At 36.1% G+C, this 24303-nt stretch overlaps 1 protein-coding gene across 6 annotated transcripts in view; it reads left to right on the top strand.

Annotated features, from left to right (window-relative positions):
- The window catches only part of LOC145680691 (uncharacterized), a 172392-nt gene that overhangs the window by 68282 nt on the left and 79807 nt on the right, over positions 1–24303 (top strand). Inside the window, exons 4-5 of one of the 6 annotated variants that reach the window (XM_081751590.1) lie at positions 16563–17210; positions 21182–22113. The exons of 2 other annotated variants lie outside the window; for them this stretch is intronic. In XM_081751590.1, the coding sequence (XP_081607716.1) occupies positions 16563–17210; positions 21182–22076 (1543 nt within the window). In that variant the 3' untranslated portion in view covers positions 22077–22113. Of the gene's footprint in view, positions 1–16562; positions 17211–21181; positions 22667–24303 lie in introns of those variants that run through there. 3 more of the 6 variants (XM_081751589.1, XM_081751588.1, XM_081751593.1) reach the window with 3 other exon arrangements.

The following is a 24303-nucleotide window of genomic DNA, read 5'->3' as shown; positions in this document are numbered from 1 at the left end:
GATGTCCATACAATCACTGAAGTATCCAAAATTAGTTTTAAGAAAATGTGATGATAAAAAATGGCTAGCTACTAAAGTTTCAGGTGGATTTAAATGCAATGTATGTGGAAGGAAATTTCACTCTTATTCTGCAATGGAAGTTCATTTGAGATGTCATACTGGGTATAAACCATACAAGTGTTCTGTTTGTCAGAAGTCATTCACTCAGAAAGGAAACTTGAAACATCATGAGCGAATACATACTGGTGAAAGGCCGTATAAATGCACCGTATGTGAAAAAGCATTTGCCCAGCCAGCAAATTTAAATAACCACCTTCGGATTCACACAGAAGAAAAGCCTTTTGAATGTAGGTTCTGTCACAAGGCTTTCTCCCAAGTAGGAAACCACGAAAAGCATGAAAGAAGCCATGAGCAAAACAGATCATTTGTATGTATTCTGTGCCTTAAGGGTTTTACTAATAAGATATATCTACAAAATCATATGAAAGTTCATATGAAGTAAAAAATATGAGTAAAAAAATTGTAAAACATAACTGTTATCCAAAAACTTTATAGAAACTAGCCATGTTTTTCGATTTTCTACGTGTTCGGAATATTAAAAATTAGTGTTTAAATTATACAATTTTCATCCAAATAAATAAATTCCCGAACAAAGTTCTATAGATAAAGAAATATACCGGTAGTTTGTAATTGTGTATTATTTTCGACATTAGGACAGTTAGTTTCATCAAATCGTTGTTGTAATATCGAAATATTGTAATAGAGTTAGGTAATATATTGTCTTCAACTGTAATGCTGTATTCTAAGTTCTATTCATTTGCATCAGAACTGACAAAATGCTATAAGTTCTCATAAATTATATGCACTGCACTGTATAACGACAAATAAAGTTCATTTTTGTTGCATATCAGTGGAAAATTCTTAGAATTGAATGGTACTTGTAAAATTGACTTAGGTGTGTCATTAGAACTATTTTCGTTTAGAATATTTACAAATAGAAATGTGTTTTATATAATTAGAATATATAATTACCTTTGGGCGTAGAAAAACCTTACAAATGCGAACTTGACCATAGATAAACACATTTTTTTTCTTTGCACTTTTTAAAAATATTTTAATTTAACAAAAATAAAGTATATTATTTTAATACATAGCATAGGAACATCCCTAATATATTATGACCTATTATTCCAAACCCGAAAGATATATGTAAGTGCAAGGAAGTACATCTATGGCATATGTTTCACAACTAGGGTCAAAAATATATATACATGATCTCGTTGTAGGATGCTAAGGGCTTTCCTCAAAAATGCCTTAGTATTCGTAAACTTTGTAATCCCAGATTGAAATTTAACGTGGAAAAAGAAAGCTATAATCTTTAAATTTCTTAAGATTTGCACAGACATGCGGTTCAGTTACTTCTTAAAACACACATTGACAACGTAGTCACGACAGTAAAATGTACATCTAGGCAAGGGTGCCGATTTCTCTGTAAAATGGGGGAGGGGGCATTCAGATGCAGAAGGCATATATGAGGATTTTTAAGACTAATTGCATTCAAATTATGTCAAATATTGTATATTCATAAATACAATGCGGGGGCCCACATAAGCTTTAGGGAGCCCGGGCCCCCTGGGATCGGCGCCCTTACACCTGGGTATACTCACTCATAACGAAAATAATTCTAACGAGATTCTTTTTATCGATAGTCCATCACAGATTTCTCCAACAACGCTATTATAGTGCCTGAAATAGAGTATTCATGTCAGTTAAGTTAACAAAACGGTAAAATAAAGATCTCTTTAAGTATAATAAATATTTTAAAGAAGTGGAAAAACACTGTTAAAAATCTACATCCGAATCGTAATTCTAATCACCCACAACAAGACAGAATCACAGAAATACGATGCCAGTAAAAAATTGGATATAGCAAAATGCGATGCATCTACGATTATAATTTATTACTAAAGTAAATATTTTTTTGCGACAAAAGCGGTATAACATTGTCTTTTTTTTTTACAACAGATTTTTTTTCCTAATATATAGTTAAAGTTAGCGAGAAATGCTCTGTCAAAAATACGATGTTTTCCGGAAGACACCATTGAGATTCTCTTCAACATAGACCAAACCACATTCTATCGTACTAGCCTGGCCGTAGAATTGACAGCAAAAACATGAACCTTCGACTTCAGTGCACCTAGAAAGAAAGAGCCTCAATCAAGAACTTCGCTTACTCTGAGTTGCAAGAGACCTTTCCCACATTTTTTTTAATCTTAAAAAAGGGGGAAAAACAGGACTTTTCCAGTAGCCGGTTTTCTGATTTTTCTATCAGTTTTCCGAGGTGTTTAAAGCTACAGCTATTGGTTTATGAATGACTAAGTTTTTCATAGCATTGGCTGCTAGTACAAATATATATATATATATATATATATATATATTTTGTACATTCTATTCTTATACTCAGTCATTTCAGTGAAATGAAAAATGAAAAAAGTAGTAGTCGGTTTGGAAATGACGGCGAAACGAATTGAACCCGCGTGGTAATTGGCTATAATGAGCTAGGAAATGTTTATTTTATGAAATTATTTAATTGCTATAAAAATCATGCATCACTTCGTGGAGTGCGGAATTCAGTTTTTTAAGGCATAACGAGGTAGAAAACCGAAATAAAATTCCCTGTAGGCACATTAAGGTCCAGATACAGTTAGACAATCTAAGAATAATAAGATTAGTACAATAGAGCAGATGTTCTCAAAATATTTGACAAAGGTATAAATAAAACAGATATAATACAGTTTTATTACTAAGATTACTATGTTTGTAAGATCGGTTACATATATACCATAACAAAACAAAGCATAATAAATTAGCAAACCCAGGACTATTAAAAACGAAAAAAAGAACTCTGTAATTCCTTGCACATTAACTATGTTTAGAATCAGTATTAAATGGTTTAGAATATCTATTTTCGTTTGATATTAGTGACTAACCGTCATGTGAGTTGTTCTAGTAGCAGTGTAGCATGTTAACAGCTGATCTGTAGGATTGTGTAGAAATCAGCTTTTTAATCTTGTTTCGTTTGTATTTTTGAAGGTTCTAAGACTTCAATAGTCATGAAAGTTGTAATCTTTTATGATACTAGTGCAAGAGCATATGTTCTAGTCATTAAAATAAAAGGTTAAAGCAAGTGATTTTTTTTTCTAGAAAAATAATATAAGCTCTTATTGTTCTGAAGAAAAATGTTAATTCACAGAGGGATATGACGAGGAATCTTCATATATAACGGAAGTATGTGAACAGAATGAAACAACAAAGCGATGTAGGCAATGTGTATTTAAAAACCATACTGTAAAGTGTTGCAGACAACAAACTGAGAAGAAGAATATTAAAAAAGCTCTAAAGCCTTCTTCTCGAAAACAGGAAATCAACTAACAAGAAATTTCACAAGAAACGATGTGAATATGGGGTTCCAACATTAAAAATGTATGAAATAAATAAGAATAAAAGCTACTTGAATGGGCTAAAGGACTACGGCATTGAATCCAAGTGGACTGCCAGAAATTTGTAACATTAATGTTCATATATCTAATTACATTTACTGTAAAACACAGCTCGTTAACAAAAATCTTGTTGATTTCATGTTGGAAACACTTAAATGTAACGCTAATGATGATTCTAGACGGAGCCGTACGTAAGTTTTGTAGACCTCTATGTGCATTACCTTGATAAATATGTAATTCATTTTTATCAGAGTGTAATAATTGTGCTTCCTTTCTTTTATACAATATATTCACCGATGGATCCACTTTGTGTGTGTGTGCGCGCGAGGAAAAGCGCTCTTATATCAGAACATCGGAAGAAGAGTTAATGTTGATTATTTACAACTATAAGTATGTAGTCAAACGATCCAATCATTTTTATGGTGTGGCAATATTGTCTGTGAATCCTGGAGTATTTCACTTTGTGGAGAGTACAGTAGGTAAGGACTAACTAACTGACATCCAAAATGTGAGGACCCAATTGATTCTACCAAAACCAAGTTAGTGGTTTTCAAGTTGAGAAATGTTGTCAATTATGCACTATAGGATTCCCTGTCATAAAGCCAAGAACAATCCCTTTTTTTGCAGAAACAAATGAGTGTGCTTTCTTGACTAATGAAACTCGCCAGATTTCAACCGATCGAAAACTTGTGGGATTTAATGAAGGCAAAATACATCGAAGTCATATAGCCACGAAACAGCATTTCATGAAACGACTAACAGACATTTGGCACCATGACTCAGAAATCAAAATTAACTGTACAACAATAATCAACAGTATACCAAAGAAACTCTCAACAGCTGTTAAAATAAATGTTATAGATATTGAATGTTGATCATTGTACAAGATTGATGTTCGTGTCAGTTTTAGAATAAACTTAAAATATTTAAGAAAATTAAGTTGAGCGTAATAATTTGACCACCCTCTGCACATGCGAAAATTCTGTTAAAAACAAATTGAATCTATTTAATTCATACCAGGTAACATAAAAGATACCAGCCAAATTGATTTGAATTGACCTTAAATGCAAATTTAAGGCTTGAATTCATACTGTGACCGAAATATAATGCTTATTCTGAAAAAATATTGCTATATTGCTGCTACAATAAGTTCTTATTTCAAACTTGTCTGCTACGGTTTCATTTTTTCTCAGTTTTAACAAGGAGTTATTTTTAAATCTGAAACCAAACTAACAAAATAACAGTTGTATTAACCTTTTTGAATTCCTACAAGCTGAAATTATTGCCACTATTTCGGATACTCAAGCGAGTATTCATTTTCATGGATCATAAAGCCTTAAAACATCTTCCCTTAAAAATTTGTAAAAGGTGTTATTCGGAAATCTTTCACTTACAAAATATCGGTAAATTCTGCAAAATAATAATAATAAAATAGGTCGTCAGCATATTCGAGACAAGATTAATATCGAATTTGATCATAGAGAAACTTTTTTTTTTTTTTTTTTTTTTTTTTTTTTTTTTTTTTTTTTAGAAATTGACTTCTTAACTAGTGTCCCTTTTTGTTTACCGAAATGCTAGTGCACTTAGATAGTGGGATAATCCATTATGTATTAGCTAGAGTTTACCAACGCAAACGGGGAAAGGATTAACAAATTCAATTCCAAATTAGGGAGATCAGGGGTGCAACATAGGGTTACCAACTACGGAAGCATTATCTTGATTGTTATGTTACCTAGTAAGAATACGGGTTACAATAAGATTTTTTACTATGTCAGGTCTTACCGGTAAAACGACTACCAGCATCCAGGATAATGATAATTTGGTTCCTGTGCATCAGAATGTTACACACATCAACACTCGGATTCAATCCTTAGAGAGAACGAGGTCCCAACGTTGGATTGCCAATGACGAAGATATTATTTCGAAGAGAATTTGCATAGTAATAATCTTATAACAAAAGTTGTGAAAAGGATAAGATCTTACCGATGATGAACTTACCATTATTACCACAAGTCGAATATAAACAATACGGCGCTTATTTATAAGAAGGCTCCACACATCAATATCTAGGTTGAACCCTTAGATGTTGAGTCAGGTAGTAAGATTTAAGTTACCACCACTAAGGAAGTTGTGATAAGAGGTTCTAACTATATCAGTTCAACAAACTATATAAATATAAGTAAGGCGAAAAAAATCTTATCGATTTTCAAGTATGAGGGAAGCTTTTGATTATAATTTGTCTTTTTCCTGAGAAAATACATCTCCAGATTTCATCACTGCGGTAGGAAAATATCATTCTGGATTAATGATGCTGGCTGGAGTACTGAAAAATTCAAACAGGAATGTAAGAACGCTATTGGAAACTGCAATTACAACTACCGCAAGGAGCAGTTCGTGTCCAAGTTTGTTCGCCTCCTTAAGGAGCTTCAGGATTGGAACAAGGTAACAATTGGTCATGGTTTAAAGTGGATAAAGGTAGAAATTCACTTGAATGCATAAAACAGAATGCAGAAAAATGATGTTGATTAAATTACAAAATCGGGATTATACTTTATTTACCTCAACACCATTACCGAAAATGATTAAAAAGTACGTAACATTATTTCAGAATCATAGTTAATCGATAAAAGTTCAGGCGCCTTCACTACCGGTTATTTACGTTATGCCAAAAATATATAAAGATGGGGTGGCAATTAGACCTATTATCTCTGAACGTTTTTATCCGGCATATAATTTCTCTAAGTGGATTTGTAAATGCATTTCTGGAAACACATCAAAGTTGAAATTTGTGGTTATTAATATTAGTCGAGAAGGATATTTGTTAGTAAGTGCAAATCAATTAAGGATGTCTTCCGTAGTTTCTTATTCATTTGACATTGGAGTTGAAGTCGGTAGGAAATGAGGACTCACTTCACTCCTCCCATTCTATGATTGCATCTTCAACCGTTGTTGTCGCTTCTTCATCACTGTCAAACTGCTGACCGGCGATCGCTCGGTGCAAGCTCAGGGCTGTACGATGGGTGATCCAGTAGTTCCCATCCAAAAGAGTCCAGTAACTTTCATTACACTCTTCGTGGGATTCTCCATTTGATGAAACATTTTAAACTACCCACACTGAAACATACATACTGATGCTACAACTGCTACTAGTGTAGTCTTCTGTCCAAGGCATGCTGGAAGACAGTGCGCGTGCGCATTTCGACAAAAACAACATATATAGCCAATAGCCACAGTGAAAACAACAATTGAAGATTGGCTTCGGTGACAGGTGGGTCATTTCTACGACATGGACATACAAAAACTTACCAACACTATGATAAAAACATTGTAATTATGTAGAAAAATAGCTTATTGTGTACAGGAGAATACCCAAAAATGTATATCACTCTTTGATAGTTTTGTTTGTTGATAATCCGACCCTATTTGAAAAATACATTGCTCCACAAAACTTAAGCAACTTGAGAGAACGTGGGATAAGTGACGTGGCAGACGACATTTGAGTGACGTTGACCGCGGGCGAATAGTTGAGCTGTTGGAACTAGGCCGATCTCAAGTGGACGTGACACAGGAATTCGATGTGAACAAAATTGTTGTGTCAAGGCTGTGGAGTCGCTTCCAAAATGGACATACTGTCAGTAGGCGGCCGTCCGAGGAAGACGTCGGCCGCCGATGACCGGTTTCTCACAATTGCTGCCTGAAGTAACCGTCAAGCTTCGTGCTCTCAACTGGCAAATGATTTGTTTCAGGCGACGGGAGAACGCATTAGTCGTGAAACTTTTCATCAGTGACTCAATACAGCTTAACCCTATGCCAGGAGGCCTATGCTGTGTGTGCAGTTGAAACTGGAGCACAAACGTGTGCGTTACACATAGTGTCAAGAACACGTTACATGGGGAACACAAGTGGGCGCGCGTTATGTTCTCCGATGAGTCGATACAGCCTGTCGTCTGATTCTGGTCGGACATTAGTATGGTGAGAGCCAGGAACACACACTATCACTCAAATTTCATTGCTGATCGGCTGTCCTTCCATCATGGTGTGAGGTGGGATCATGCTGGATGGGAAAATGTACCTCTGTAGTGTGGAACATGGCACTTTGACGACACAACGGTATCGGGATTATATTCTCCATACACATGTGCGCAGTTTTCATGGAGCATTTCGTCCGGACTTCCTGTTTATAGATGACAATGCACGCCCACACCATGCACATTTGATGTCGGAGTATCTGGAGAGCGAAGGCATTACGCGCATTGCATGGCCTGCGTACTCACCGGACTTGAATCCCATTGAGCATGTGTGGGATGCTCTTGGATGGCGAATAGCGCAGCCTAATCGACCACCACACATTCTTCCTGTACTGCGAATAGCTCTCCTCGAGGAGTAGCATCATCTGTCGCAAGACTTGATCACTCTGATTTGCAACATGGAGGCCAGATATCGTGCCTGTGTATCTGTTCGTGGTGGTCACACGCCAGATTGACTGCCTATGTCCTCGCACAGTCCAGTTTTACATGTTGAGGTATCGTTATTCTGAACTTTCTGGCCACCCTGTACATCGTAACTATTGTCCTTCAATTGTATTGCATTATGCATCTGTACCGTCTTTCTGTTGATTATAGTTGGTGCAGTGATCTTAGCGTTTTATTTTCTGCTACCTCCTTCGAGTTCCGTAAGTTTTATTTAGCAGTGTACTTGGAAAAAAAAATCCATAACTTCCGTAAAAATATTCAATATAGACACAATCAGTGTGTATGTTTACTGAGGCTTTCATATAATTTCCAGTTTTTGGAGTTGAAGTCTTTTGAAAAATATATCATATGTTTATTTCAAGAGTGACGTAACTCAAAACCGCCTTTATTAACTTATAGGTAGGGGCACGAGTTTTTCGCACTAAGAATTTGAAAATTTAGCGTTTCGTTTATCATATTTTGCGTTTTGTTGCATTTTCCAAATAAAGTTTCGCATTTTGTAGCTTTTGTGGAAATGATACTCCCTTACATTTTTTAGAATTGTTCCTTTTATTCATAGATCACTATAGAAATAAAGTAATTACCTAAAAAAAATATACTGAATACCTTGCAAATTTCACTCAAGAAAATTATACTTTTTTAACCAAACTGAAGAAAAATCAGTGAACTTATTATAAATAGGAAAGTTTTGTGTCTTCTGAAAACACATAGGCAAAAGTTACATTTAAGCATTAAACATAAGCATACTTGGAAGAAAACCTCTCACAATTGGCATTGCTTGTTGGAAGCCACACATATGTAAGTGCATTTGCAACAAACTTCAATCATCACTTCGGAACTTTTGTCCATTCAGAACATTCACTACACTGCACTTTCCAGACGAATCACTTGTCAAGAGTTCATATAGACCACTTTGTAAAACTCCTAATCAGGTGCTTGCATTTTTTTAAAGAAGGCAAAGCTTTAAAAAACTTTCTTAGCAATGTCTTGTTCACTACTGCATGCAATTACAGAAGGATCAAACAGCTTTTTCAAAGCTTCAAGAATGATCTTTCTGTACATTTTTTAAAGTCGCATTCACCACTAACCCTCTTTTCACTTGGTAACAAACGTAAGTGTGTGCTTTAGTTTTTTCAGCAGAGGCCCTGCAGAAAACCGTCCAATTGAGCACTGAATCTGTCAAGATGACTACTCAACAGATGTGCTGTAGGAGATTCGTCGGTCTCAGTGAGTTATAAAATCCGACAAGGTTACCACAATTATCACGAACAAAACTTACCTGAGCCTCCAAAATTAGCTTCTTGTCTTTCAAATAACTTTTGAGCGTTTTAGCTTGAGAATTTACATCGTCGCATTTTGAAAGGAATTGATCTAGTGGTTCTAAGTATTTGTCTAAATACGCAACAGTATGGAACCAACTACTCCACCTAGTCAGAACACGCTCGGGAAACAACTTGGGTTCAAGATCAGGATATTTCTTTTTAAGAAAACTCTGGCACTTGCTTTTGAGTTTCCTTGCGTTTAAAAATGCATTTTTCAATTTGCACACAAAATTATTAAGTTCTTTCAAGTGTTCTGCCAGATATCTCCAATCAAGCTCACTTTGTGTGACCAACACTATACCGCACATGAACCATATGCGTGCCAATTATCACAGACAACGTGTCGACGACATATAACGTACACTGTCCGAGATAAAACTAAGAATATTCTCATATTCAATGCTGTAGCGGTGCAGTGTGTCTACTATCACTTGAAAACGTGGTTGCATTAACTGCACACATAAAAGTAACAGTAAGCAAAAAGCACTCGTGGTCCAACAGGATTTCTACTAATCTGGAGAAATCTATTTCCCCGACCTTTCGCAGGAAAAAATATATTTTATAAACTGACTTTCCCTGACTTCCAGTCTTTTTCCCTGAGTCCCTGAACTGCACCATTTTCCCTGACTTCCCTGACCAGTAGGAGCCCTGTCCAATGTTTTCTCCATTGTACGGGCCCAAACTTCAAGGACAGCGGTCAGTGGTCTCATCGCACATTACTGCCACTTTTTTCCCCACAATGGGGCTCTTTGGCTAGCAAATTAAAACGGCTCCTCCCCCTCCAGCTGCGATGATGAAAGCTACTGCGCAACGTGTTCTCTATAGCCGTGTCCAAATCACCCAAAATGCACCGTTATGCCACGTTCTACCGTTCCGTCAGCGGAAAACTGGCGTTTCTAAATTAATGAAAACATATTTTTAAAATTTCGCGTTATATCGCGTATTATCAGAAATTTCGCACAAAGCTGACAATTTTGCGTTTTATCGCGCAACGGAAACCAATGAAAATGCATCTTAATGTCTATCTCTGGTAAAAATTTCACAAATGTACTTCCAAAACTGGGCGCTAGAGACCACTTTGTGTCGTTCTTGCACCCATTTGTTTTCATTGCGTTTCGAAACTTTCAAACGCTTCTCCTGAAAAGTTAGGAATTTTGAGTTATGTCATTTTTGAAATAAACAGGCGAATATTCAGCCGAGTTCAAGTTCAAACACTGGAAATTATGTGGAAGCCTCAGTAAACATGTACACTTATTGGGTCAAGATTGAATATTTGTACGGAAGTTATTATGGAATATATTTTTTTAAACCTGGTGAAGGATGGGGGAATAATTTCATTCATTCATTTTCTATTGATTTCAGATCCAGTGAGTAAAAATGATTTAAAAAAAAAAACCTTCATATCCCATCAAAATTATTTTTTTTTCAAGTTCTCATGGAACATATATTTTTTTTAATCGGAAGCAGGGAAGTAATTATCTTATATTAGGGAGAAACTTACCATTATTTTTTTAAAAATTCCAATTATTGAGGACTGTAGGAAAGCCTCAAAGAAAATGTACACACAGTAGTCTATCAAAATTGAATAATATTGACGAAAGTTACAGTGGGCTCTTTTAAAAATGGGAGGAGGCGGCGATATATATCCACCCATTTAATTTTCAGTGATTTTAGCTTTACCCAAACGCGTTGCTTGGAATCCTCAAAGAAAATAAACACTACATTTCATTAAAATCAAAATTTGTTACGGAATTTATCGTGGAACTTCTTTTTAAAATGGCGCGGGGGGAGGTAAATTCATTTTTTTCTTGGTATATTTTAATCCTAGGCTATGGGGATCATGGGAGTGCCCTAAAGTATGTGTGTATACACTACGTTCTGCCAGTAATAATTTTTACGTAGTTTATCCTGTAAAATTGTTTGTATGCATATGTTCAAATTTGCAACATGAAGAGAATTCAACTCCCTTTAACCCCTCTTATTCCTCACGCATTGCAACAGCAAACAGTAAGCATACTTCGGAAGGTTGGAGGAAGGTGTGTAACAAGTGTCATTAAAATCGAACAAGTTTTACGAGAATTATCGTGGAACACAAGTACAAATACCGATCGAATCTAATGGTAGCAGCTTAGTACGCTCGCTTCAGTTAGTTAATAATAAAATAATATGTATACACTAATCATTCCAAGAACTGATAATGTGGCCGTCGACTCCTTGCGAAGCGACAGCTGTACAGTTGCGCTGCATAGTGACATTATTGTTGGTAGTAAATGGAAATGGTCCACTTAAAGTTCCCGTTATATTCCATTAGAGGTGCTGGGGATCAAATGGAGAATTCTTACCATACCAACGCTTATAACAGTAGATAGATATGTTCGTTATACAATAATGTAGACATACGTCTTTCAAAAGTTTCGTAGTATAATAATTCAGTTATAACAGTGCATTTTTGAACTGTGAGATTGATAGTACTGCACTCGTTGAATAGTTGAAATCTAGGGAATTATCAAGAGTCATCTTGGGTGACTATACCCTTGGCTTTATTGTTCTATGAATCTCGTAGAATATTCAATAGAAACCTGCATGTATGTATTCGATTTCGATTCAGTGCTGCTTTCTATTGTAGTATCCCCTTTTTGTTTCATCTTCATAGAAATTTTCATCATATTTATTCACTCAATTCTTTCTCATGTATCACGTATTACAAATAAAATATTTCTCTCCTCCCGTTTCTGTCTTACTGATTTAAATCCCAAATTATACATCTGCCTCTAACGTCAAGCAAAACACACATTGTTTTACAAAAATTGAAGTACTAGCCATCGAAGTTTTTATTGCAGGAGGCTGCTGGGTTGCAGCTGGACCATTGGTATTGCTTCTTACTCTTTACAGGCTCAAAATGAAACCGAATCTTTTTTTTTTTTTTTTTTTTTTGTTCGTTTGTTTGTTTTTATATCGGGGAAGGGAATAGGAGAAAGATTCACTCACCTGCTGTCGATTGATTTTATTGAAATCATCGAAGTAGTGGAGATGATTGTCAAGCCTCAAAAAATATGCCCAATATTGTACCAAAATTGAATACTGAACAGAAAATTGTACGTAAGAATAAATGGGGAAGATGAGGAAGAACAAGTTCAAGAACCTTATAGAGGGTGTAAAACCCAAGAATTATAGCTAAATTATTATTATTATTATTATTATTATTATTATTGATTCTTTATGTCTAGTTCACCTGGTAATTATTTATGCTGCTCATTTTTCTGTTTATGGATAACCGAATCTAAATCCTTTTTTGTTTCTTTTGTTATCCACTTGTTCCACATGCTCTTATTCTTGCCTCTTTGAGCCTTCTTTTCGTCCTCTACTTTCAGTTTGTTTTCCAATACTCTCATGTCGAATATCTTCTAGATTCCTATGTTCTATATCTTTCTCGAGTTTTTCTTTCTTTCTTTATGGTTTGGACTGAAAGCTTCCTGATGCTGATACTTTTTTTCGTTTTCTAGAAAACTTTTTTTGCTTTGTTTTCCTTTATTTGGTTTGATTCGTTCCCACTTTTGCGTTCTTCGATTTCTTGTATTTGTCTACCCTTTGCCACTCATCACATCTAGCGGGCTATTCTGAGCTAAAGTAATAACTTTCATGGAACTAGTGGTAAATTATAAGAAGGAATTATTTTTTTCTTCTTTACTTTAATAAGGTGCATTTTACCGGTAAAATATACGGTTAGGCGAAAATTTCGTAGCTTGTATGCTGTAATTGAGATAGTAGTAGAAATTCAAGAATGTCTGGATAACAATAAACTTGCAGAAGGATTACTTAGGTGTAATATATTGCTATAAAAGCATAGAGAATGTAGGATTCAAAGACATATATCTTTCTTCGTTCAAGAGCTGTAAAACTAGAATATGGCGATGAATAATAATAGAGTTGGAATATAGTGTTCCACGCGGGTTCGTATTAGAACCGTTACCGTAATTGCGGGCTACTTGGACCCTTAAGGGGCTACTTGAACCCATACCAAAAACTCGTTTAAAGTCCCATATGCAATGCAATAATGAGTGAGTTCAGAGTTAGATCCGTTAGATGGGATCATAATGCAGACGTACACACATTGAAACTAGTTCTGTAATAGGATACGATTGAGCAGCATTGGTGAGAAAGGTCGTTGACGAAAAGAGTGTATCTTTCGACCGCCAAACTTTTATGTGTTTACACTATTTGCAAGGAAGTGGAACCAACGGAAGTACACATAAGTAGTTACATATAGGCTAATGAAACTGACATGGTAAACTTTCTCACATACAATAAGATATGTGCGTAATTCCATTATTTATGAAGTGTGTACATATGACCTGGAAAACATGGATATTTTGTCCCACCACATCTTTTGTTATCTTTATCCCACCCCATCCTTTGTTATCTTTATCAATGAAAAATAAAGGTCTCTTGTCACGTGTCACACAAGTAAGGAGTTTTCATTGTTTCCTTAAGGATACCGGTACAAAATGGTACATCAATATAAAAGATTGCCTGCAGGTCGAAAATATGCTGATTTTTCATAACAGCTTGAAGAGTGTTTAGCAGCAATTCAGTCGGGGAATATGTCGCATAAAGAAACAGAAGCTCACTTCAAGATAAGTCGTTCCACCATAGAAAGAAAATTAAAGAACAGATCAAGGCAGAATCCGGGGAATCTGAAAGTGTTCACTGAAGAAGAAGAATTAGCCTTCGCTAGTCATCTTGATAAAGTTTGTAATTTCGGATTCCTCGTTGATTAACTTGATTTCAGATTTATTGTGAAGTCCTATTTTGTCATGCATGGGAGAACTGTCATTGCTTTCTAAGACAATCCCAGTCGAGGTTGGGTGAAGTTATTTTAGAAACTGCACCTCTAGTCAACGACTAGATTCGCTGCTAATATAGATAGGGCTTGTGCAGCTGCAGAAGAAAACGTAATCAGCTATTACAGTCATTATATTTGATAGGACATCTTAACATGTTCTCTTTGTGGTTTGCAGTAAATAAAAAGTGTTGTTCTTGGAACACCTACGTCCTACTTAGTTTCAGAGCAGATTTCAATGGTTTTCTGTAGGAGAATATGGGGGTGGGTTCAAGTAGCCCGAACGCGAGTATTACTTGGACCCATTTTTTACAATGATCGCCTGTGCTTTGTTTTCAATATATGTAACTAAAACTGTACTCGATATGTACAATAAAGCCTATAGTTCAACTTAATATGGGTTATGACAATAACTTTCAAGTTTTCGTGGATGAAAACAGGCCGAAAGAACGAATTTATTGCAAAATTGGGTCCAAGTAGCCCGCATCTACGGTACTTTTCTTAATCTGTATGAATAGTGTTCATCGTCTACAACTGATTGGTAGAATAACTGTTGATGACAGCGTAATACGGTAGAAGGGGGAATTGGGTGGTGGGGGTAATTGGGCGGAAAACTTTTTAAAAATGTATATTTTGCATTTCAGTATATTTTTATGGAATTTAATTCCACCCAAATATTGGGTGGGTACATGTTGATAAGAAAAAAAAGCTTTAATGAGTTTTGAGACGGTGTAATAATGACACACACAAGAAAGAAAAAAAAAAAAGCTGATTTGATTAAGAAATGACATATTTGAAACTGGATTTCACGTTTGTGTGGGTTTTGGTGGTTTGAGTCAATAAATCGCGCATCTGTTAATGTTTTGAGCCAGATCTTTTACTGCTGCTTAAAAACATCGTAAGGATGCTGCCGTGAAGAGCAGCAATCTTGAATGAATCCTTACTGTGAGGCAGTTAAAATTTGAACCTCGGGCGCATGATGTGGAGGTAAATGGGCGTCGAGCATTAAGTGAACATTTTTTGGTTAGAATTCATTTAAGTGCTGTATTATCTTTGTCTTTTGTTATATACACTTTTGCTTCATAATGCATTTTGCTTATTAAGCTATTTTATTCAACTTAGGCCTCTAGTGGCCGTTGCGTATGCTAGTAGTGCTGATGCTATAAATAGGACCTGTTCATCAGTCCCGAGTTTCAATACATGTTCTATTGTAATAGTTTATAACTATTTCGTGTTAGTCTTATTACCTTCTCCTATGTTTGTTTGGCCTGTTATCTTGAGTTTATTTTATTTTATTTGTTTATTTTTATGTTTTCGGCCAAAGTTTTGACGGCTTATAGTTTTATTTATTTTTTTTTTTTTTCGTATGTGATACATTTTGGATTACGTTCACAGGACAATATTATGCTATAAACAATAACTGGGAGGCATGAAAAGACATTCAAATATCTGAGATTTACAAATAAGTTACTCCAAACTTAGGCCTCCAGTGGCCGTTTCGTATGCCAATAGTGCTGATGCTGTTAAATAGGACCTGTTTATCAATCCAGAGTTCCAACACGTGTTCTATTGTAATAGTTTATAGTTATTTAGCATTAGTCTTATTACATTCTCCTATGTGTGTTTGTATCAGATCCTGTCCTCGTGTTTTTCTATTTTTTTTTTACGTTTTCGGCCAAAGTTTTGACCGACATTTTGGATTAAATTCACAGGACAGTATATTGTGCTGTAAATAATAACTGGAAGGCTTGAGAAAGCATTCAAATATCTTTGAGATTTAGAAATAAGTTATTCCTTATTTTGCGTAAACAAAGGTATAATTTTTTTAGGCTACATAAAACTATTAGTTTTTAAGTGGAATACAAGGTAAATTCATCAAATGAAAGCTTGAGCTTTCTTCATTTACCTAATCACCCTCACGGATTTATGTGCACCGGCAATGGTTATAATCGTTTTGCACCCAATTATCTCCAAGGGGGTAATTGGGTGGAAATCAGACCAACAACAATAAAGATGTTGCAGCATCAAAAGTAAAGATGCCGAAAGTTTACCACTATCCCAGTAGGTGCACAAGACCCTGCAACATGCAATCAGTTCTTAAAAACTGGAAAAACATCTATAACCTGAGAAAATAAAAGTTGAAAAAACATACCTCCCAATTCCCCCTTCTATTCTATTTTATATAGCGGACACAATAGAGAAATTGATACCATACAGTAAGAAGATGTGTCCATGTTGTATTACGGGTTATTTGTGAACTGTCATCAAATTTAGAGAAATTAAATTGTATAGTCTTTCGGAAGCCCAAACTATTTTTTACCTCAAGAATAAGAAAAATGAAATTTACAGATATTGCAAATTTAGAATTGACATTTTCCCGTAGACTAGGGAAATATTTATGGGTGATATAGGCTTTTCTTATTTTCAGGGATGTTCGCAAATCCTTGTCAAATACAATGGGAGATGAATTAAATTGTAAAACATATAATTGTTCACAAGAAATCGAACCTACATTAACAGTGGAAAAGAAGGTCGTTGATGAAACTTCGTCTTCCAGGGATTCGCAACGCAGAACACCGATGCTGATAAAATCACTGAAGTATCCAGTACTTGCTTTAAGAAGATGCGATAATAGAAAATGGTTAGCTACTCGTTCTCCAGATGGATTTAAATGTAATATATGTGGAAGAAGGTTTCCCATCCGTTCTGCAATGGAAATTCATTTGAGATGTCATACTGGGTATAAACCATACAAGTGTTCTGTTTGTCAGAAGTCATTCACTCAGAAAGGAAACTTGGAACATCATGAGCGAATACATACTGGTGAAAGGCCGTATAAATGCACCGTATGTGGAAAAGCATTTGCCCAGCCAGCAAATTTAAATAACCACCTTCGGATTCACACAGAAGAAAAGCCTTTTGAATGTAGGTTCTGTCACAAGGCTTTCTCCCAAGTAGGAAACTACGAAAAACATGAAAGAAGCCATAAGCAAGACAGATCATTTTTATGTATTCTATGCCTCAAGGATTTTACTAACAAGATATATCTTCAAAAACATATGAGTGTACATATGAAGTAAGTAAACAACGTTTGTGGAAAGAAAGTTAAACTTACTAGTGTCCAGAAATGTTATACACCGAGGTGTCGAAAGTCATGGGATAGCATAAGGAACTTACTGACGTCTTAGAACATCACTAAAAAACAGATCGAACGCCGCGAACCAGTTTCAGTGCTTGAAATAAGAACTGAAGCTTTCTTGGCGTCTTGATAAATATAATTGTTCTCGGCCAATCAGCTAGGTGAATTCCACGGGGTGAAATTCGTCTGACTGATTGCCCGAGAACAAGTATATTCAGTTTCAATGCTATTGTGCTACACGAATGAGGCATGCGATTTCGGAAGTCATTCGGACATTGAACTTTTTTTCGCTTCACAGTGCCAAGGATGAATCGCAAGGAATGCATTGGATGCATCAGTACCCATCAAGGAGAACGCAATGGCCCCCATGTGTGCTGAATGACCACGACCGGCGACGTGTCCCAGTAACGTGTCTCACGAGATTAGTACAGTGCAATTTGATCCCCATGGGATATCACAGCCGCAAACCTACATGAGGGCCGCTACTTACCGATGATTATTGGAAGTGGTGACTCACGTGGGCTCGGAAACATGTGTATTGGGGCTTTCATAACGCAGTAGTAGCGTGGTTAGATGAGTCAAGTTTCCAGTTGGTACGTTCGGATGTTAGGATCCTGGTGTTGCGCAGACCGAAGTTGTCGATGACCCACTCTCCAAGCTGCTGTTGGCTTCTAATGGTTTGGAGCGTGTTTACATGGTCTGGTGTGGGTCCTCTGGTTCTCTTGAACCAGACATTAATCAGTCATCACTGTGTTTAGTTGCTTGGTGATTATATGCGTCCTTTTATGGACTTCTTGTACCCTACCTACAACGGGATTTTCCAGGTTGACAATGTGCAATGTCATCGGCCCGCAGTGGTGTGCAACTGGTTTGAGGAACATTTTGGCCACTTCTAATACATGATTTGACTCACTAGATCACCAGATATGAACTTTATTGAGCACATGTGGGACATCATCGAACGAATGCTTTATGCTCAGGATCTTCCACCTCGAACTATACTCAATTGTGGACGTCATTCGAGGCTGGATGGCTGCATAACTACCAACGACTTGTCGCGTCGCTGCAACATCGAGTCGATGCGTTCTCGAAGAGGTCCCTGAGCTTCCTAGTGACTAAGCGGTTAGCGTACGCATCTTTGGCGTGGAAGATTCGGGTTCGATTTCCGCCAGAAGCCCATGTGGTTCGCATTCGACGTTAAGCTGTAGGCCTCCTATGTAAAAGGGATGCTAAACTCCAAATCAAATCGAAGAGGTCCCACACGGTATTAGGTAGATATTCCATGACTTCTGGCACGTGAGTGTATAAACTCATTCAGTTATTTCATGTGCGTCGAAACATTAGATTATAAAAATTTCTTTACACTGTAGTATGTAAGTTACTCAATTTTGATCCAGACGAATGAATCTTCGAACAAAACTCTATAAGAAATATATTATCTAACTACATCTTTTTCAGTATTAGATGATGTGTTTTATGAAGGCGTTGCAATAATGTTGTCATTGTAGCACAGTTAGGTGATATATTTCTTTAGCTGTAGTGTTGTAGTCAAAGATTCATTTGTCTGAGTCAAAATTCACAATATATTGAAATACGAGTATTTATAATTTTCATTAATATGTATCCAATGCTATATTTACAACACATTAGGTTTATTCTTGCTGCAATTAAAATCTTTCCAATTAAAATCCATAACGAAAGTGGAACAACATGCGTTAATCATAATTTGTTACACGTAGTCAGAGTGTAAAAGACTGTTTCCAGGAACTGAATAAAACATGTGTTACTGTCCAGTTAGTAAAGTGGTGGTTGTTAGTGTTTCGAGAAGGCAGGGATGCATTCAGGATGCCCCAAAACTGACAATTGGATAAATTGCTAGGCAAATCCCAGTAGATATTACATCTTATCAGTGGCATTGGTCAGACCGTTTGTCCAATACGTATGTAGTACACTCTGGCGGTATAATTACAGACTTCCCCAACATCTAAGCAAAGTATTAAATGTTGCGCTGTAAAACCTGTAATTAACATAGCTACTGTTTTTTAAGAAATTGTAATTTAAGAGAAAAAAAAGTGCAGTCATACCGAGAAAGTTGTTTTGATAAAGGAAAGGCAGGCCGGATAACGACAGTCCAGAGTTCTTAATTACTGACTTCTTGTCCCATTCAAACCATTAAAAACACTCTTTTTATACCAAACCCCACTCTTATTCGTATTTTGTGACCCACAAATATTTTCATATATTGTACTGCACATTTTAAAAGTTTATTACAGAAAAAGGAAATCTCAAGAGCAAAAATTTTGTTCATATTTTAAGTAAATTTTATAATGTCTAACTTAATTTCAGGAAACAAGTTAATGCAAAAACGATATACACAGTATGGACACATAGTTTTAAAATGCACAAAATATTAACATAAAACGTAGTCCTACATTAATAAATAATTACACAAATGTAAGAAAGTAAAGAGTCAAAACTCAGCAGTTTTTACTTGTCCTTCATAGATGAGTTTTTTCTTGACAAAATCACATTTTTATGAATTCGTTACAGGTCGAGTAGATCGGTCAAAAAATATGCTTCATTTTATTATTCATGAAGTTTTTCTTTTCTTCTTTTTAGGAACTAGGCCTAATCGTCGACAATCTACTGTATTATTGTTATTTGTGCTTTTTAAATTCGCTAATGAATAATTTTTGCCGTTGTTCCTTACGAAGAAGAACTGTAAATATGACCTTACGTACTAATAAAACTCCAACTGACCAAAGCAGTATATATATATATATATATATATATATATATATATATATATATATATAGATAGATAGATAGATAGATAGATAGATAGATAAATAGATAATATATACTGCTTTGGTCAGTTGGAGTTTTATTAGCATTCTTGAATTTTCCAAAGCTACACTGACTAATTTACAAGATGATCTTACGTCTTATCGTATGTCTTTATTTGTGCATTCTTGATGTGAGTGACTTACAAGTTACTAGAAATAACATGAATCCATGGGAAAGAAGGTAATAGAATCACTGTAAAGAGAAAAAAAGAGCTGTCATTTATTCTTAAATGTGGATTTTAACTTCATACTTGCTCATTACGTTATGAGGTCACATGAAAAAGAAAAATAGTTCTATATGAAACGCGTTTTAAATAGATAGGTTTCAGCGGTAAGTTTTTTAAAACTAGTTTATTTTTCTGTACATTTGTGCAGTACATTTATGATACTACAACTTGCAGAATTGGTAAACACACAAAACACGGTGACATTTAATGTATATTTTCAGGTGCATACATAGCTTCCTGAATTGTCTCCAAAGTACGATATTCTGATAAAAAATGTATAGTTATAATAGGATTGGGGGGGTAGAGGGGGATAATCCTCAGATTTTCAGAAACACTACAATCTTTGAAAACCATATATATCGCTCATCTCTGCGTGGGATCCTAGGTCGTGCCAAGTAAGATTTGTGGTGAGCAAACACCGTGAACGTGCATTTTATGGGGATTCTCTCGCTTTCTTAGCTTCACCATTTCAATCATGATCATCATCGTCTTCTCAGCCCCTGTGCATAAACGTGGGACGTAAAACAAGAAATTCAATTTCATTTAGTTTTTATTTCAAATGTGGATGTGGATGACCTTCTTTTGCAATAAGACACGTACATTACTTAGCGATCGTATTTGCATATTGATTGTTAATCGATCCTACTTTCACCAAGAATTGTATTGACTAAATGTGATACTATTTCTGCTGGCAAGTGGAGCAAATATTGTTACAGCCAACATGGAAAGGAACTTCAATAAATGCAAAGTGTGAAGAGTATGTTGAAAAGCGTTATGTATGTAAAGTATGTTCGAAATCATTTTCTAATAAAGTTTTGTTCAACTTTCATTGCAGAGTACGTGAAGGTGGTGGTAATAAAGAAATGTCTCGTACGTGTCCTATGTGCAAAAAAACTTTTGCTGATAAGAGGTCTCGTATTGTTCATGAAAGAGTGCATACTGGTGAGAAACCATTCTCATGCCCAAAGTGTGACAAGGCATTCTCTCAGCGTGGTAACCTGTATCTTCATCTCAGAATACATAACACAGATAAACAATTTAAATGCCCTTCCTGTGATCGGCGATTTGCACAAAAGAGTAATATGCAGCGACACTTTGAGACCCACTTTTCTGGTCGTGGTCGTCGCCGCGTATTTCGTGTGAGTGAGAAACTTTTCTCTCAAACAACATCCCTTTCCAGTCATTCTCAAATCAAGAGTACAAGTGGTTTTAACGTTAGTGATTCCAATCATTCTTGCAGAATGGACGGCAAAAGCTATTTACATGAGTCACATCTGGTTAAACATCGTAAAATTAATGACAATAAGAAGTTTAGTTGTGACATGTGTGGTGAAGTATTTACAGAAAAAGAACATCTTATCAACCATTTATGTACCCGTAAGGAAGTAGATAGTAATTCAAATGAGCGGCAGCTGGAACTTAAGAGTCGCACTAAAGATATATCCAATGCATTGGTTATACAAGAAAATGTTGGAAGTGATATGGGTAATGATAGAGAAGAAAGTTATAAGATGTGTTTGTTGTGTAAGGGTGAATGTAATTGTGCAAGTTCTGCTGAAGCTGAAAATATACTTTCAGAAGAACCCAGAAAGAAAGAAATATCAGGAAATGAGGATATAGATAACCATCCAACTGCTGATTCACAGGAAAGCAGAAAGCCTTGTATCCTATGTGGTAAAGAATTTGGATCTGATCGTGGTTTTATAAAGCATTTATCTCTTCACATATGATTATATACACTTTGGTGAATCTTCCAGTTTTGTTCAGGTATTTTAATAGCAGTTTATCAAGTATGTTATGATTTTTAAAATTAGTTAATATGCTTACATATACACAAATATTTTCACAATTGTTTGAAGACTAAGTCAATGTATTTAGCAGTATTTAAAATTGTAAAATGATGTTAATTAGAATGAAATAAGAACTGAACCTTTCCTGGTAGCGTTATGAATATAATTTATGTCAGATAACATCCTCATGAATTGCACGTGATACAGCGTTTTGAGAACAGACAACATTCTTCTCATCAATAGGATATAGATGAGAGTCGATTCTGATGATGAGAATGATGTCAGTTTTCGAAACGGTGGACAGTGTGCAGTTCACCTAGTTGTTAATCAGAAAGCAAGTATGTAGAATGAAATGTTTAAATTGTTCAAATGCTTTTGTAGTGTCTTATTATGAATATCAAATTAAAATTAATGCGTATTCGTAAATCTTCTAAAACTGCGTAGGACTGCTAAATACCTATTGTAACAAAATATACTTGTATGCAATTAATCCAATCATTAGGAAAATAAATATAAAATAGCATATTGAATCTGTCGTAACTCGTCTTAATGAACTATTAAAAATAATTTCTCTTGAAAAGTTGTCAACCATAAACTAGCGTGAGAAGGTAAACTACCGTTAAACTGTGCCATATTTCTTCAGTGTTCTGTGTGCCTAGCCTGAAGTGAAGAAGTGAAAAAAAAAAAAAAAGAAAGAAAAGAAAAAGAAAAAATCAATATGCTATGTATGACCTGACAACATTTTGCACCAATAATAATTCAGAGTCCGCCGTTAGCACGCACACACGTTCAGAGTCTGGCGAGCTAACCATCTGTTACAGCCTACACCGTCTCTAGAGGAAACTGAAAACATGGGGTGACTTTTCTTGTAGGTAGTATCCTCAAGCACTAACCACAATGTACAGTCTAGGAGATTAAGGTCAAGATTGTTAAGATCCATCATCAGTGGATTTGAAGTCAGGCAGATTATGCTCCGACCACTAGGATTGATTTCGGCTTGTGGGTAAGAGTAGAATCGTTTTAGAAAGTACACTGCAGCTTCATTATAGGCTCCATCACTTTTGGTACAGCCGAGCATCGGTTGTTGTGCCTTTCTCATGACGACGTGTAGCCAACATAACTCACTCCCCACCACACCATGACTAACGCGAGAAGATGGCTTCTGGATGTTTAGAACTTTGTTCCTAGACTTCCCAAAATGATTAGGCGTACATCTGATCATTTTGCTCGTTGAAACTTCCTTCGATTGAACAGTTTCGATCGGTGAAGAGAATCTAACCTGTCTATACCCAGTGTTCGCGTACTGCTGAGGGAAACATTCATATTTACATTTCCTTTGCCTCTTCAGACGCGACGTCGTAGTGTCCCGTTAACCGTCGATAAGCTCGAGAAGACCTAGGTCGTCCCCGAGTTTCCTGGAGATCACTCGCTGGGAGATGCTCATACCACGGGCCATCACAGCCTGTTTGTGTACGGAATTTGTCATACCTGCCGCAACAGTTTTAACTACTTCAGGAGGCCATACACTTCGTGGGCGGCCTTCTTTTGAACGGTCTCGAACAAACCTATTATCGAGGAACCGTTGGATTGTGCAGTACATAAACGTGCCACTGATTTTTTTAAAAGCATGTTGAAAATTTCCCGCGCCGGTTTTCTAACATTGTATAGCGTTATCACTTCTACATCGAATTGTGACTGACGGACTGGGTTATCACAAACTGTGCGAGGTGGGTGCCAGAAATGATTACAGACTCTCACAAAGAGCAGAGAATGAGAGCTGCACGTGATTTTTGACCTGCTGCCGAGGATGGGGATTGACGTCTTTTCCCACATAGTGATGAATGATGAAACGTGGATATCGTACACAACTGGGGAGTCGAGGCAGCAATCAATGCAATGGCGGCCCCTCTGGTTCTATTAAAGCCAATAAATTCAAACACACACCATCACGACCTTGGCCCCAGCGATTTTTCTTTTTCTTCACTTGAAAAAATGACTTGCATCGAAGCATTTCAAGGACAGTGAAGTGCTTGACTGGATGCACTGTCAGGCGGCAGATTTTTACACAGAGGGTATACAGAAACTTGTGCCATGCTACCAGAAATGTTTGGTGGCCTGTGACGACTTTGTCGAAAAATAGCCAAGATATATTTATTGTATATCAATC

The sequence above is a fragment of the Thermobia domestica genome, chromosome 3 (genome assembly GCF_964235325.1).
Source record: "Thermobia domestica chromosome 3, izTheDome1.hap1.1, whole genome shotgun sequence".
NCBI classification, from domain to species: domain Eukaryota; kingdom Metazoa; phylum Arthropoda; class Insecta; order Zygentoma; family Lepismatidae; genus Thermobia; species Thermobia domestica.
The sequence above is the reverse complement of the archived record's forward strand: the minus strand, read 5'-3'. Positions and strand labels throughout refer to the sequence as shown.